This window comes from Lycium barbarum, chromosome 4 (genome assembly GCF_019175385.1).
Source record: "Lycium barbarum isolate Lr01 chromosome 4, ASM1917538v2, whole genome shotgun sequence".
In the NCBI taxonomy this organism is placed as follows: domain Eukaryota; kingdom Viridiplantae; phylum Streptophyta; class Magnoliopsida; order Solanales; family Solanaceae; genus Lycium; species Lycium barbarum.
This window is the reverse complement of record NC_083340.1, coordinates 101,719,974-101,736,789: the sequence shown is the minus strand read 5'-3', so window position 1 is coordinate 101,736,789 and position 16,816 is coordinate 101,719,974. Positions and strand designations below refer to the sequence as shown.

Below are 16,816 nucleotides of genomic sequence, written 5' to 3'. Positions count from 1 at the left end.
GAAATAAGAACTTGGGGTCTCTTTTTATAAAATTTAAAAGCTGCTCGTCAGGTGTTATAGGGACACTTATACGGTCCGTATAAGTAGCCGTATAATAATTCCAGTGGAAGAACCTTCTCTGGACAGGTTATACGGTCCCTTATACGGACCGTATAAGAGGTCGTATAACTCATTTTTTCCGAAATTGTGCTCGTTGATTCGTTTCACTTCCAATCCTTGTGGAACCTTCTTGGTACTTGTATAATGCTTCATTAACCATCTAAGGAGCCTTATAGCTTCTCCTCAAGAAGTTACTAAATCAACATTAGCTCGGTTGTTACAAAACTCTTCCGAACACAACTTATACTTCACTTTCTTCAATGAACTTTCTTCTATTGCCTCAAATGTCTTTGGAACCTTAACTAGAATCATTAAGTATCCCTGCTTACTTGTAGGGACATCGCATAGAACTTCACTTGCATTAGTCTATTCACCACACAACGACATGAAATTTCTGAGGTGTAACAACTATTGTCCCACTGTCGACTTTTCTTGCTTGTTACTTCCATGTTCTCATCATCACTAACTAGGTTGACGTAAGGAGAATTCGCACTCATGCTGTCTGGAGTCTCCATTTCCTATTAGCAAATCAACCTTTTAAAAGTGGAGCTAAATTTAGATTTAGGCGTTGTTTCTTTGGTTTTTCTTTTAAGTGGTGTCCGGAATGTGGACCAATCAAGAGTTTTAATAATATATATGATTTTCACACAATAGTTATATCAAATAAGCATTTAGACAATATATGATTCATTTTCCTATACCCCGTTGCTCCGAGGCTACTACCGTATGAAGTAAAATTGTGCCATATGTAAAACAAATTTACTTGTTCCCAAAAAATAAAAATCACAATGCTTTTCATTAATAATATCTTCCCAAGAGGGATTACAAGACTTCAAAGTAAATAAATGCAAAACAATCAAAAGAAGTCCCCCCCCCCCCCCCCCCCCCCCGGGATCGAAATCTGGTCTCTCTCAGTCCGTGCCTTCTTGGCCCTTCGAAGGGCGGTCTGAATGGCTACATGAGCTGGCATCAATGCTGTCTCGATCCCCTGAACTCTCTGAACATCATTCAACGACGTCACTGTATATATGGCTCCCCTAACAAAAGTGTCAAGCCATTCTAAGCTTTTCAATGAGGCATCCCCCTCGTCTGTCAAACTCTTAATTATCTCTTGGTAATATTCTATTTTTGCTTGATGATCTGCTTCTCTCCCTTCCACCCATTGTTTCATTCTTCTAACCTGAATTGCATTCACGGCTTTCCTATCTACGGGAAATTTGTACAGATACAGTCTTGGAGTAGCAGTACCAACTAACTCATCCCTAAGCCACTCGTAGTAGTCTTCGTCATGACTTGGATTGTTTGGATCCTCATCCTACTTATCTTCCCTTATCACATTCTTCCAATCTTTCCTGGCATCCTTTATACCCTCGATATGACCTTCTTCATAATCTCATACAAACACTCCCATATCTCCCACATTTGGGATAACCTGTCTCATACCAAACTGTCTAAGTACTCTCAATGATGCATAGGGTCTGATCCCCCTAATGCCCATAAGCGGTAAATAGGGACGCCTACGGCTCTTAACTCAAACAATCTGGGAATAAAAATCAGGTACACTCCACCTAATATGTTCTTCTGTTAGTCTGGAAAAGATATGAGTCCATCATCTTTTATCTTGAACCCCACAAGGCACAACAGTGACTCCCAAATCATCCTCTCTAAGGGCTGGATCTCGGCGGGCAGATAAACCACTCCTATCTAAATGCTTAAGTATCCACCATTGGACTAAGAGGTTGTAACCCTGAAAGTAGTAATAATGGTTGCGGCACTTTCCCAAAGCTCGAAATATATCTGATATGATAATAGGAATGATGTCAAAATATTTGGTAAGCCCATTCGTTGTAACTCCCCTATGAACAGATGGGAAACAAAAACAACCCGGGTGTCGATAGCTAGGGAGGCATTTAGTGGAAATACCATGGTTCCCAATAGGCAGGTGATAAAGGCTAATGTTTGGTTAGCTTCCCAGGACAGGAGTGAAGAAAATTTAAGAATGTGGTTTTCGTATCCCTATTTTGATGAATACCTCCCATATGACTCTCTAAAGGCTATAGAGGGTCACTGTGCCCAGTCAGCTTTGTTGACAGATGGGCAACAAAGACAACCCGGGTGTCAATAGTGTTACACAACGTAAATTTCCCCGTGAATGTACAACGAATAGACTAACGAAGAATACGAGTATATGGTGTTTTAATTAGAAGGGAATGATGTTTGACGACCCTAAGTACGATTTCAAAGGCAATGGGAATAAGAGATAAGGTTATGCTCCACAATGACCAATTATAGGTTTTGAAGACGTGAAAGTAGCAGATTTTCACTTTGGCCTAGTCGGTCGTAAAATGAAATATGGACCGTAAAGTAGTATACGGCCCGTAAACCACCATGTCGTATTCCAACGTACAAAACTTCAACTTTCTGCCAAATGATCAAATGGTTAAATACGATTTGGAATACGGACCGTAAATTGAAATACGGCCCGTAAACTGCGATCGTAAATCACCATGATCCCCAGCATACTTTTCTGTTTTTGATATGCTAAAATACGACCACGAAATACGGCCTGTAAACTGGAATACGGACCGTAAACTGGGTTTACGACCACTGTGCACTTCGACTAATGTTCATTCCGGATCAGATTTTAAGTCATTAAAAAAAGACCAAGCTCATTAAATTCATTTCATTCCACGATATTTCTCTCTAGAAGCCTCTAGAATACTCTCCACTCTTCATTTTCAAGAGAATCAAAGGAAATCCATGATCAATAACACCAAATCCATGAGGCAAAGTGTATGAAACCTAGCTAAAGTTCATTTCTCTCAAGAAAACCCAAAGGAAGTGAAGTAGGGTTTTGATACTAGAGGAGTAATTCCATTCAAGGCTTGTTCAACCATCATCTAAGGTAAGTTTCATGACTAAACCATGTTGTTTAAGGTATTGGAAGGATAAGATACTTGAATTGTAAAAAGACATAGGAAATGGGTCATTCATGAATGAATAGTGTCATGGTTGGATGGTAGTTGGGTTGAATCATGAATGTTGGAGTGCTGTGATTATGAATACGTTATAAATGACATTTAGGCCATGAGATAAGTATTATATATGATGAAACGCGATAGTAAGCTATAACCATAAATATGGAGAAATTGAAGAGAAATGGTGGATTGTGGTCAATGTATATAAATGACGATTATTGATTGCAATATTGTGAATGTTGTTGTGAGCGTATGGGAGTTGACATAGCATATGGGAAAAGTGATATAAACAAAGGAAGTACTTCCCAATTTTCCCTAGAAATAGTAGCGCGTTCTTATAGTCGATTAACTAACGTAAATGTGAATTCTCTTTTGAAGGTAGAAAGTGATATCGAAGGAGAACAAGCAAGCGATAGCTTAGTTAAACGTCAAAGGTATGTGAGGCTAGTCCTTTCTTTCTAATGGCATGAATCTCATAGCATGATTTTCCTTCCTCCTCATGAGTTGCTATATTCTAGAATGCTACAAGCCTATGTCTATGAATAGCTATATAAGATAAAAGATATGACATGATGTTATTTATTACTTAAACTCACCTTATGTGCTAGTTCCTTCAAGGTGAGGCAGAATGTCAATGATTACTCCATAATGAAATCGGGTGAATCACGACCTTACATCACCCCGATAAAGTAAAGTTGTTCTTAAGACTTATGCATGTATTATGATAATTATGTTATGATAAGCTTATTATGATGAGCATGTATGATGATGATATAACACCGCGCCTATTTGGCCGGGTAGTCACCGCTAAGGCGGGCAACTATACGATACACCATAGCCAAATGGCATGGGCAGACACCACTAGTGGGCGGCATGCGATGGTACCCCGAACGCAGGAGGCCTGAACGCAGGCTAATGTTATGCTTATTACACCGATCCAATACGGACGGGCAGCTTATACATTATCACACCGTACCTATATGGACAGGCAACTTATATATGTACTTATGCATTCATGACATGATGATGATTATGAGTAAGCCAGCATGCACTATTTCCTTTACACTTGACAGTCAGATACAGTTATTCTATATTGATACTTCTTTTATATCATTGCCTTATTTCCTTGTTTATGCCTCTCATACTCAGTACAATGTTTGTACTGACGTCCTTTTTCTTTGGACGTTGTGTTCATGCCCACAGGTAGACAGCGAGAAGAGCTCAACGCAGACCAGTAGTAGCTGTCAGCTGATTGAAAGCACTCCTTTGTTCGGAGGTGCTTATGATGATTCTCTTGTGTATAGTCATATATACGTATTTTTGGGCATGACGGGGTCTTGTCCCCGTCCTTATGTATAGCACTCCAGTAGAGGCTCGTAGATGAGCAGTGTGGGTTAGATGGTCTCACGAGATTGCTATTGTATATATATGTATATATATATATATATAGATATATATTATTTTGATAGCCTAAAGGCTTGTGTATATAAAAGTATTTTATGTTCTCACATGAAAGATGATTTTTCCTATGATTTGAATATAAATGGATAAAAGAGCACTAAATGAGTAAGATGAGTAGTAGAATGAGTTGTGCTCGGTGGCTAGCCCCTAGTACCCGTCGCAAACCTAGCTGGGTCGTGACAGATATCTAGGGAGGCATTCAGTGGAAATACCATGGTTCCTAATAGGCAGGTGATAAAGGCTAGTGTTTGGTTAGCTTCCCAGGACTGGCGTGAAGAAAATTTAAGAATGTGGTTTTCGTATCCCTATTTTGATGAATACCTCCCATATGGCTCTCTAAAGGCTATAGTAAGTCCCTGTGCCCAATCAGCTTTGTTGACAGCAAACATGTCTTTGATTTCTTTTGGGTTAGGTTTGTGAGGGATGAGAATATTTTTGGCTAGCTTCTTTTTGGACCTGTTAGCGCTTTTCACGCTTTCCAAGACATCTCTAATCCCTTCTAAAGTGGGATTCATCTCTATTTCTCCAAATCTAAACACCATTCTGTCATTATCCTAATAACCAGTAATAATCTCTAGCAAACCCGAATCCCTAGTCATATTCATCAATAAAGGTAGATGCCTAATGCAAACCTTTATCACTTTCTTGTCATCATTAGTCAAACCTTCCCACCACATCACTGAACCTGGTGATGGACCCACAATCATATCAAACTGCATATCAGGAAACATCTGCAAGACAGAACACTGTTAGTTCCCCACCCCCAGGAACAATAATTTATTTCACACATGGCACAATAATCCTTCCAAATAGCAAGTAGGGGGATGTAGTGTCTTCAGGTTTTTACACTGTCTAAACATAGTAAGGTGTCTATCCTGTCCGATTCAGGTAGGTCTGAGATGCCCAAACCGGTCTTTGGTCAGCATGCTCTATATCAGTAAAGATTTGGCTTCGCTCTACACTAGTTATTCTAGAGTGGTTTTTCAAGAAAATGACACAGGTTACCCAAGCGGACAAGCTGTGGGTGGGCTCTCTAAGGCTGTGGGATGACCGCATGCCCACTCGACCTTAGAGACCTCCAAAGAATATGGCAAAAGGTTATTTTAGTGAATGTATGACCGCAACTTATCCCGCGTCGGCACCCTTGGAAAAAATATAAAATAAATGCCAGGAGTGGCGGAGTATGCATGCATGAGTGACAGTTATTTTTGCGGGAATTTAAACAAATAAGCAGTTTGTATCACTTAAACAATTTATATCATACAAAACACAAAAATTATTGGAACCCTTATGGTTAGAACCTTAAATTGTCCCCAGCAGAGTCAACATTTGTAGCGGGTCGTATTTTTTCTGATTCGCATTTGCACTTGCCTCATTTAAAAAGGAAAGTGTCTCGAGAAAGTACGGTTGTCAATCGTACCGAGAGAAATGAAAAAATAAACTTCTACATAGACGGTGCCCTAAATGGACATCGTTTTAGAGTCGCTACCTAACTTATAGGTAAGTTAGGAAAACCAATTTGAAAGGGTTCATTTAAAACAGTTAAATTTTAAAAGAAACCAATCTATACCAAAGTATGGGTAAGGGTTCTGGTGATCCCCCAGAGAAGGTGTTAGGCATCCCGGTATTAAGGATCCGTAAAATACGGTTGACCTACGGATTCTAATATTATGTCTTGTAGATATAAGTTGTTTTTGATAAAAATTGCTTTTGCTTATATTTCCGCAAATCAAGGTTGGTCATTTATGCAAGCAATACTCATTTTTTAGAAATAAAAATGGTAGAGTTTTGCCCAAAATTAGGTGTTTTGGGTTTCAGACTAGAATACCTAGGTTAAAACCCGAAGGCGTTAACCTAAGTAGGACACCATGTAAGCCCACCCGAGCTTTAGAAATAGTTTTAAGTTTTTAAAGAGTTTTTATTTAAGTGTACAAAACAATTCAAAGCATACTATTATTATCCATATTTTAACCATATTCTATATTTTTTAGATTTTTATCCTTTTAGTCCAAATTAACCCGAAAATAGTCCAAGTTCAATTTTTGTCCAAATGTCCACATGCACGGTCCATAATCACTTTTGTCTCAAATGTCCATAAAATTTGGCAAGTCTTTTTGTCCAAAATCATGATTTGCATTTAAAGAATGTCAATTTTTATCCATAAGGAAGTTTTCGTCTCAAAAATTATTTGTAAGTTGACCTTTATCAAAAATCAGTTTTATAACTTAAAAATGGTTCTTGGCACCTCTAAATTCATGAAATTTTTTAAATAGGTTCCAATAAACACATTTTATCAATTTCTCTAAGTAAATAATACGAGGTAAAGGGGGTTTGGCCTACCAAGCCCAACAGAAATAAATGCAATTTTAAACTTATCCGCTTCAAATCTGCTCCAATTGCTCAGCCCATCGATAATGAGGTTGACTCGATCTAAATGAGTTAGTGGGCCTCATTGGACCCACCAACGAATGGGGAGGTTTACAATAAGATGGGTATACAATGCATTAGTTTTTGACTTAAGGACATAAATTGAATTGCACAGCAAAAAAATAAATTACAAAAAAATTGGGCCAAGCCCATAATTTCTAACTATAAAGGGGAAGGGTCGTTTCATGCAAAAGGGATAGAAATTAAAATGAAACTTCGACTGATCGATACCCAGGCCCAAAACTGGCCCAGGCTGTCCAAGTAGTCACATGAGCTCAAATCTTTCTAAATGTTGGAACCTCGATATACCAATATACTAGGTGATATACCCATGTGTAGACAGCAAAACCCCTTAAGGGGGCATACCCTCCACATATACTTATTGTATGCTATGTTTCCCTCATGTTTCCTTTCAAATTATTCATCAAAAACTACCCAGAAATGACACCAAAGTTTTAAAAAAAATGCTCAGAACTTAACAGTGATGCCAACAAATAGGTAGAGCAAGTTTTAGGCAAGTAGATCAATAATGCACAAATAATTGAAAATCTATAATTTAGACTAAACAAATCTGTATCTTAAACATAATATATTGCACAGATTTTGAGGTCAAACAAACACTTAAAGTCCATGGTCAATGCAGTCTAAGATGAGGACAATTTTCACTCATCTAAGGATTACAAATTTTCGGTTTTAGAGAAGTAGATGTACAGGATAGACAAATGTGATTCAGAAGTAAAATTTTCAGTCCAAACTCAGTCAATTCAAGAAAAATTAAAAGCCAAACAAGCACAAAACTGCAAATTCCCAAGCAGGTTTCAAAGTTCAAGTTTGCAGGATCTCCTAATGAACTTAGGTAATTTAGTGTTGCAACTTCATATAATTTTAGACAAGTATCATGTAAGAAAAGGTAGGAGAAGATGATTCAAATGCAATAGTTAGAGCTAGTAATTTGTAGAAGATATCATGTTAGTGTACAAGTTCATGCAGATTTTCACAAAGAAGTTTGAGAAACCAGTTAAGGTAGAGGAAACTGTATTAAGCTAATCAATAAAATTAGTAGGAAGTTTTCATCTTTTCAAATATCTGGACAAAGATCAAGTTCTAATCTTATTTTATCAATCTCAGTCCTCTTATCTTAATAGTTCAGGTTTTAGGGCTTAGATGAAGCATAAACAACTGAGTCATAGAAACAATATGAACACACACACATAAAGTTCCATTTTCTATGTTATAATCAAGCCAAGTTCCCAAATTTCCTTATAATGCCTCTCCTAATTATATCAGAAAAACAGACTTTAAACATAAAGTTCCAAGCAAATGACAAGTTGTATCTCAAACAGTGTCCTAAAATGTCTATCTGCAGTGCCAAACCTGATCAAACACATTTTGGACTAAGTATACATATGAAGGTTTCCAACTCAGTACAGGGTCAAGTTCTTTAAGAAAAAAAAGCAAGTTCTATTTTTAACAGTTTCACAGCAGATTCACAAATCTTGTTTTGAGTAGTTCAACAATCTATTTCCACAGCTTAGCACATAAACATGGTAAAGATGGATTCAGTTTTTCAGTTCCAAGATCCTATCCTATGTTGCAAAGCAACAAACACAAGGATCAATAGGGCAAACAGGACACAAGAAAGGTTCTTACCTTATTTTTTGGAATCCAGTCTCAAGAATTCAATAATTTGTAAGTTATGAGATAGCAAACGGCACAGATTACTACTTAAAAAATAGAACAGATTGATTCTCTTTATCTATTGCCTAAAAAATGATCCTTATTCAACTAAATGATGTGCACAATTTTTAAATAAGTCAAAACTTCATCAAATTATGAATATAACCAAAATAGGTAAGACAAGAGGCACTGCTCTGAATCCTATAGTTCATTCTAAGTGGCAGGACAACAATTAACCAGGACCATGTAGAAGCAATCATGACACAGAAATAGGTCTTATTCAGTTTTGAATTTTCAGATTTAGGAGAGAAAACAAGCAAACTCCAAGTTAGAAAAGCATATAATCACAGTTTAAAACTTTAAGATCAACACAGATCCACTTTCTACAGCTTTTAGTCTTTAAAGGTCATACCTAGCTAATAGCAATCTCAGTTTTCAAATAACAAGTCCAGAAAAGTGTCAAACTATTAACTAAGATAGACAACAATATTCAGCATTAAGTTCTATTCAAAATGGATCACAATGATCCCACATAGCATTTCAATGAACACAATATGGTTTAAAAGCAAGTTTCAAGGCAAGTTTTTTTCATCTTTTATTCACATAGTCAGTCAGCTTCCACAAAACTATATCAATCTACAGAAAATTAAGATCAAAGAACTCAGAGGTGCATGGTCATTAGTCTAAGGTCAAAAAGATGTACTGAAAATGAACACATAACAAATTACACAAAGACAGGATACACAAGTTCACATTTTCAGATTTTTTATAAGTAAAGATAGACAACACTGCAATCCAGTAGGATTTTACTTATTTTAAAGTTATTTTCCTACTCAGTGAGGTCTAGTTATGCAAGTTCTAGAAGAAAAACAAGTTTCTTTTGAAGTTAATGGCCAACTAAGTTATCTAAAGGGAAACTAAGTTATAAGGAGGAACATATTTCTCATAGGGGAAAAGGAGAACAATTATCTATCAATGTTTACATAACCATCATAACACTAACTTACACCTTTTATGCTTCCTTTTTGAAAACTGGATTCACTTTTTAAACCTATATGGCTTAAATGATTGTAAAACAGAGTAAATGTCAAAATGAGAAGGAATTTCCAACCTATTCTATTGCTTTAACTTTCAAGGTTTCAAATAAGCACAAATATAGGTCCATGTAGACTGATAGGATCCCATTTAGCAGGGAAGATTCCAATTTCACAAATAACCTTACTTATACAATTTCCAGATTTCAGAATTTTACAAGAAGAAAGTCAATAAGGCCATTCAGTTTGCACTTCTTAAAACAGTATGAACACTTAGACAGTTTTCAAAGTCCTAAGTTTACAGACCAGGCTCTAAACATGTTTTCAAATCTTTTGAAATCTCTTTTTTTTTTCACAAGAAACTGAGAACGCATAGTTCACAAATCAAGTCATTAAACACTTAGCCTAGTGTTGTATCATATTTTAACAGTTTAAATAGCAACAAGATGTAAAATTTCAATCTTCAAACTAAAATACACTCAGTATATGGACAATATTCAACAGCAGGTCATTCAACTTGAAAGGTAACTCAAAAATTCATTTTAAAGGCAAAAACTTGTTAGGCTAAAACAGTTTCCACACATAAAGCAAATATATCACTAAAATGAATTACAATAGCTAATAAGAATCAGAATTTGGCTAGGTTAGGACAAGGTAAAGTCTGAAATCATAAACACTGTCTCCAAATTCTAAAACAACTTCAATTTTTACTAAATAGTGACTACATAATACTATTTTATTCGAACAGTTTCAAAATCCAAACCTCAAGACACGGAATTTGGGGAATGATAATAATCAAACTCCAAACACAGATATTAGTCAACTAGAACCACCTAATACAATCCTCTAAACAAGCTAAACTTAAAATAAATCCTAGAATCATTATATCCCTCATGTTTTAAGCTAACAAGTTATAAAGTCTACTTAGTATAACATAAACTAGCTTTTAGCTCATTTTTTGTAGCTTAAATAATCAAAACATGAACAAAACTATCATCATAAGTAAGTACTGACAGTTTATGACATTTCACACAATAAGCAAGCTAAAACTAATAAGTATTCAAAACTGAAAGTAAAATAAACGTTGAAAAAGGATTTACCTCTTACGGAGGCAACCTAAAGACCAAAGAAGGATTCAAACTCCAATTTCAAGCAAACAAAACCCCTTTTTATCTTAAAAATCCCCTTTCTAATACTTTCCTTCTTATATATATCTATGTATATTGATTGAATATTTCTAGTATTTTTATAGTATTTTCTTTGACTGCTTATGTATATATGGTAAATAATTTTGTATAGCTCTTAGGTTTTTAGGCTTATGCTCTTGAATTTCAAAAAAAAAAAGGATCCTTCTCCTCTTATGCTCTTGAATTTCGAAAAAAGGATCCTTCTCCTCCTCTTTTTCTTTCTATTTATAGACTTCTCAAATTTAGGGAATCCTAAGAATGAAAAAATGGACACCTAGCCCTGGATTTTCCCCCCAAAACCCCCAGATTTTTGTATCTACTCCTGAAATTTGAATTTTCAATAGATAAGACAACTAATTGTACCCTAAAATCCAATAAAAATCATAAATACCAAGATAGTACGAATACAACAAATTTTGTACCAATTTAGCGGTACAATTGTACCAAATAGTACTATGAGGATAGAATCCCCAGATTTATACCTTAGCCGTGAAATATCTACGAAGTTTCCCCTAGATTCTTTATTTTAATGCATATGGTGCACAAGATGGCCAAGGGCTCAAGGCCCTACCCATGGCAACTATAAACACATAAAGAATCCGAGTAACAAACCTAGTATGATTCAATTTAGGCATGAAAAAATGAAATTCGAATGAAAATAAACCTGGAAATCATGTCTAATCAGGATTAAGAGTAAAACCCCTCAAGAAATTGGCCAAAAAAGACCCCCCATGTTTTAAAATAATAAATAAGAACCTCCTCCCTAATTTAAATCAATTAGAAACTATATATTATAAATACGCGTATTACTAAGTAAAATAATTATTTAGGCTAATTAAAATTTAAAACTCGTTAATTAAAAAAAATAGCTTTAAAACAAGCCTAATATTGACATAGTTCCGGGCATTATTTTAAATGTGAAAAAATGCGGTCAAAATGAGCCGTAATTAATACGTTGTTTAAATTAACAATTTTCCTGGACTAGATGGAGCGGGATGAAAGTAAATAACTCGTATTTCTTATATTTTTTAATTTTTCATGAAACAATAATTAAACGTCATTTTTGCAATTTCTCAGATTGTTTTTGAATTTTTTTTTAAAATTGAAGGGAAGCATCCTTACTCCGTCTTTGACTCGGGAAATTTGAAAAATTAAAATACGCGTCTTATGAGGTGAAAATTAGGTGTCAACAGTAGCTAACTATTGAAGCTCACGAGCTAACTCCCTCTTCTCCGGTTGGACATCACATAAGCTATCCATGGATCTGCGGCTGAGAGCATCAACTACTACTTTTGCTTTCCCTGGATGATATAAGATTCTAACATCATAATCTTTCAATAGTTCCAACTATCGCCTTTGCTGCAAATTCAAGTCCTTCTGCTTAAAAACATACTGGAGACTTTCATGGTCTGTATAAATGTCAACATGAACGCCATACAAATAATGCCTCCACATTTTCAATGCATGAATTACCGCAGCCAACTCTAGATCATGGGTTGGATAATTTTTCTCGTGTTTCCGCAACTGCCTTGAAGCATAAGCAATAACTTTACTGTGCTGCATCAACACACAACCTAACCCAACGCCTAAGGCATCACAATAAATAACATAGCCTTCCGAACCTTCTGGAAGAGTCAGAACCGAAGCCGAAGTCAACCTATCCTTCAACTCCTGAAAACTGCGCTCACAAGCATCCATCCATTGAAATTTAGCTGATTTCTGAGTCAACTTTGTCAGTGGTGCCGAAATAGAAGAAAAACCTTCTACAAATCTTCTGTAATAACCCACCAAGCCCAAAAAACTACGAACTTCAGTAGGTGTTGTAATTCTCGGCCAAGTCTTCACTACCTCAATCTTTTGGGTATCCACCCAAATACCATCAACTGAAATGATATGGTACAGAAAAGTCACAGAATTCAACCAGAACTCATATTTAGAGAACTTTGCATATCACTTCCGGGCCTAAAGAACTCTAAGGACAGCTCGTAAATGATTTGCATGCTCTGTCTCAGATCGAGAATATACCAGGATATCATCGATAAACACAATCACAAAAGAATACAAGAAAGGCCTGAATACACTATTCATTAAATCCATGAATACTGCCGGTGCATTAGTCAAACCGAACGACATTACCCGAAACTAGAAATGACCATATCTAGTTCTAAAGGCTGTCTTCAGAATGTCCTTCTCTCTAACTCTCACCTGGTAGTACCTCGATTTATCTTTAAGAACCATTAGACACCCTGCAACTGAACAAATAAATCATCAATCCTTGGAATTGGATACTTGTTCATTATCGTCACCTTATTGAACTATCAGTAATTGATACACATTCACAAGGAGCTATCTTTCTTCCTCAGAAATAACACTGGTGTGCCCCATGGCGATGAACTAGGCCTTATAAAGCCTTTATCAAGCAAATCCTTCAACTGCTCCTTCAACTCCCTCAATTCTGTGGGTGGCATTCTGTATGAAGGTATAGATATTGGCTTAGTATCTGGTAGCACATTAATGGCAAAATCAATCTCTCGCTCTGGCGGAAGGCCTGGAAGTTCGTCAGGGAATACATCCCGAAACTCATTAACTACTGGGACAGACTGAAGAGTCGGCTAATTTGCTTCTATATCTTGAATTCGAACTAAGTGGTAAATACAACCTTTAGCAATCATATTCCTTGCCTTGAGATAGGAAATAAACCTACCTCTCGGAGACGCTGTATTACCCTTCCATTCTAGAACTAACTCTCCTTGAAACTTGAAACGAACCATGTTTGTCCTTCAATCAACATTGGCATAACAAGAAGCCAACCAATCCATACCCATAATAACATCAAAATCTACCATATTTAGCTCAATCAAATCAGCCATAGTGTGACCATCACAGACAATAACTACACAATTTCTATATACCCGTGTAGCTATCACTGGGTCACCAACGGGTGTAGACACTTTGAAAGGTTTAATTGACTTAGGTCTCACCCCAAACTGACCAGCAATATAAGGAGTAACATACGACAATGCAGACCCTGGATCAATCAATACATATACGTCATGAGAAGATACTGATAATATGCCTATAACTACATTAGGTGAAGACTCAAGATCCTATCGCCCAGCCAGTGCATAAATACGGTGCTAAGGACCACTCGAACTGGACGCTCCTCCTCTACCTCTACCAAAACCTGCTGGTGTCTGTGAGCTTTTCCCCGGAGGGCGTACAGATGATGAAGAATCAGTAGCTGATCTTGTAGGCTGGACCATACCTCTACCAACTCTCGATGGACAGTCACGCATAAAATAGCCTGGCTGACTGTAGGCATAACAAATATCTGAACCTGATCGGCACTGTCCCCAATGCAGTCTACCACACTGAGTACACCATGTTAAAGGTGGTCTCATCTGACTGGAACCACTATTGATCTGAGAATTGAGAGCTCTGGAGCTCTGAGCTGGCACAAAATGAGCGGGTCTATCAAACCTGGGTCCAAGAAACTATGAAGTCGCACTAGCAGCTGGGTGAGCTGAGTGCCTCGAATACTACTGCCTCTGACCTCCTCTGAACTCGCTAACTGTGTCGGAGAATCTAGCCCTCTTCCTATAACCCCTATCATGCTCACGCTCACTCCTCCGCTGCTGCTGCCGTTTCTCAAGATTCTGGGCATGGGCCTGAATACGAGAAATATCCATACCTTCCTAAAGTGAGGCCGTCAAATAATCATCAATCAAATGGGGTCCCAATCTACTCACAAACCAATGAACTCGATCTCCCATGTCAGCCACCATAGCTGGAGCATACCTAGCCAAAGAAATAAAATGAAGGCTATACTCTCGAGCACTTAGGTTCCCTTGTTTAAGGTTTAGGAACCTATCAGCTCTGGCCTGTCGAACCTCTGGCGGCAAATAATGCTGATGGAAAGCATCCACAAACTCTTGCCATACTGGTGGAGGTGTGTTAACCCCTCTAGAAGACATCCAGATAGTATACCAATAACCAACAACATCCCGTAGTCTATAAGAGGCCAACTCTACTAACTCAACATCCGAAACATACATTACCTGCAATGTTCTCAGCATCTCATCTATGAAGTTTTGCGGGTCCTCTTTTGGTTTTGACCCAAAGAATTCTGGATGGTCTAGGTTGATGAAATCATGAACTCTGGCGCTGACCGCTCTATCACCATGACCACTACCTTGCCGCTGAGCCTGAGCGACTACTAACTGGGTCAACAACTGAATGGCCTCCCTCATATCCTGGCCTGAGGCATCCGGTGGTCGAACTGGGGGTGCTAGAGCTAGAGCTAAGGCTCCTCATTGCTCCTCTGGAGCGGGTGGAGTGTGAGAGGACCGAGATGGAACTTTATTTTAGGACTCGCCCTCCTCCACATCTGTAGGCGATACCCGTTAAGTTCGTCTACCTACCGCTGACTTACCCTTGTGGGCTGCTGTAGCTTTCCTCTTCACAGGCACCGCTGAAATCATAACACACTATCAGAAAAGGGAGAGTCGATATAACATGGCTCTATCGCACGATCTATGATAAGAAAGAAAGGTAAATCATTCTTAAATGCCCGCTGCCTCCTGTTTATAAGTGTGGCGCGCTTCATACCCATAAATAAGACTCTACTAGATAACGGCTCATAGACACACAATAGGATGAACTACTCTGATAGCGCTTTTATCACGACCCAACCAAAGGGCCATGACAGACACTTGGAGCTAACCACCGAGCACCTCTCAACATACTTCTCATATTCATATCTAGGTGGACCACGGAGATAATTCATAACTATCATAATCTTTAAGGGCATGAGCTCCAAAGATAAATACACATCTATATAAACATCTTCGATTATGTCCATATGTACAAGCCGACAAGGCTGCCAAAATGATATATAAAAATTATGAACCGACGAGGTTGCATAACATCTAACTATATACAGATGTCTACGAACCTCTACAGGAGTGCATAGAATCATAAGGATGGGACAGGGCCCAGCCATGCCCATATACACACAAAAGAATAGTACCAGCTAAACTGCAGCACTGAAACAAATGGAGTGCTCCTGTGCAATCGCTGATGAAGCACCTAGGGATCTGATCGATCTCCCTGCCTACCTGCCAGCATGAATGCAGCGTCCACAAACAAAAGGAGTACGAATAATGTACTGAGTATGTAAGGCATGAATAGCAACATTATGAAAGCATGAGGATAATATAAGATAAAGAGAACAATTTATACCTAAGAATACCTCTTAAGGCGGCTGTCATGCATACTTATCCTTTTTCTGAAGAAAGCATTTGTATACATACCTATATGTTTAATGATACCACACCTGGCCATATAGGCTCGGTGTCACCCATACCCGACCATAACAAGGCTCGGTGTTATCCATACCCGGCTATATCAAGGCTCGGCGTCATCCGTACCCAACTGTAGTGGTGTGCACAATAGATGTCGTGCCCGACTGACTATAGAGCGGTGGGGTTTTAGAAAAATAACTACGTACATATATATGGCATACATGAGTATCCAAAGGAAGCATTACATACCTTTCGGAGTGACATAAGGTCGGTGAAAACTCCGATTACCATTGTGGAATCATCATTGTCACCATCTTTCTTTAAAGGGTCAACTATCATACGGTGAGATCCACGACGACGAACAAGATCAATAATATCATGAGAACATCAAGAACCATAATCTTCTAGCATAATTAGGAATAGGGACATTTGGATATCACGTGTAGGCTCACAACAAAGGAATCATGCCTTGAGAAAGAAAAAGTTAGCCTTAACATACCTTTGCGTTTCCTTAACTACTTAACGTTCTCCTCCCAAGCTCGCAAATCTACACTCAAGAGGATTTGTACTAGAGTTAAGTCATGAAACACTCATAAGTTCAAACTAGAGCAATTAACAAGCTAGCGGAATTGGGGCAGCACTTCCCCTTA

At 37.8% G+C, this 16,816-nt stretch overlaps 1 protein-coding gene across 1 annotated transcript; it reads right to left on the bottom strand.

Moving 5' to 3' along the window:
- Positions 1-12,063: 12,063 nt before the first annotated feature.
- LOC132637629 (uncharacterized) lies at positions 12,064-15,113 on the bottom strand. The gene is made up of 4 exons (XM_060354688.1): positions 14,922-15,113; positions 14,417-14,558; positions 14,036-14,314; positions 12,064-12,164 (listed from the first exon to the last, which is right to left on the bottom strand). The coding sequence occupies exons 1-4, from the start codon at positions 15,111-15,113 to the stop codon at positions 12,064-12,066; spliced, it is 714 nt and encodes a 237-aa protein (XP_060210671.1).
- Positions 15,114-16,816: the final 1,703 nt, after the last annotated feature.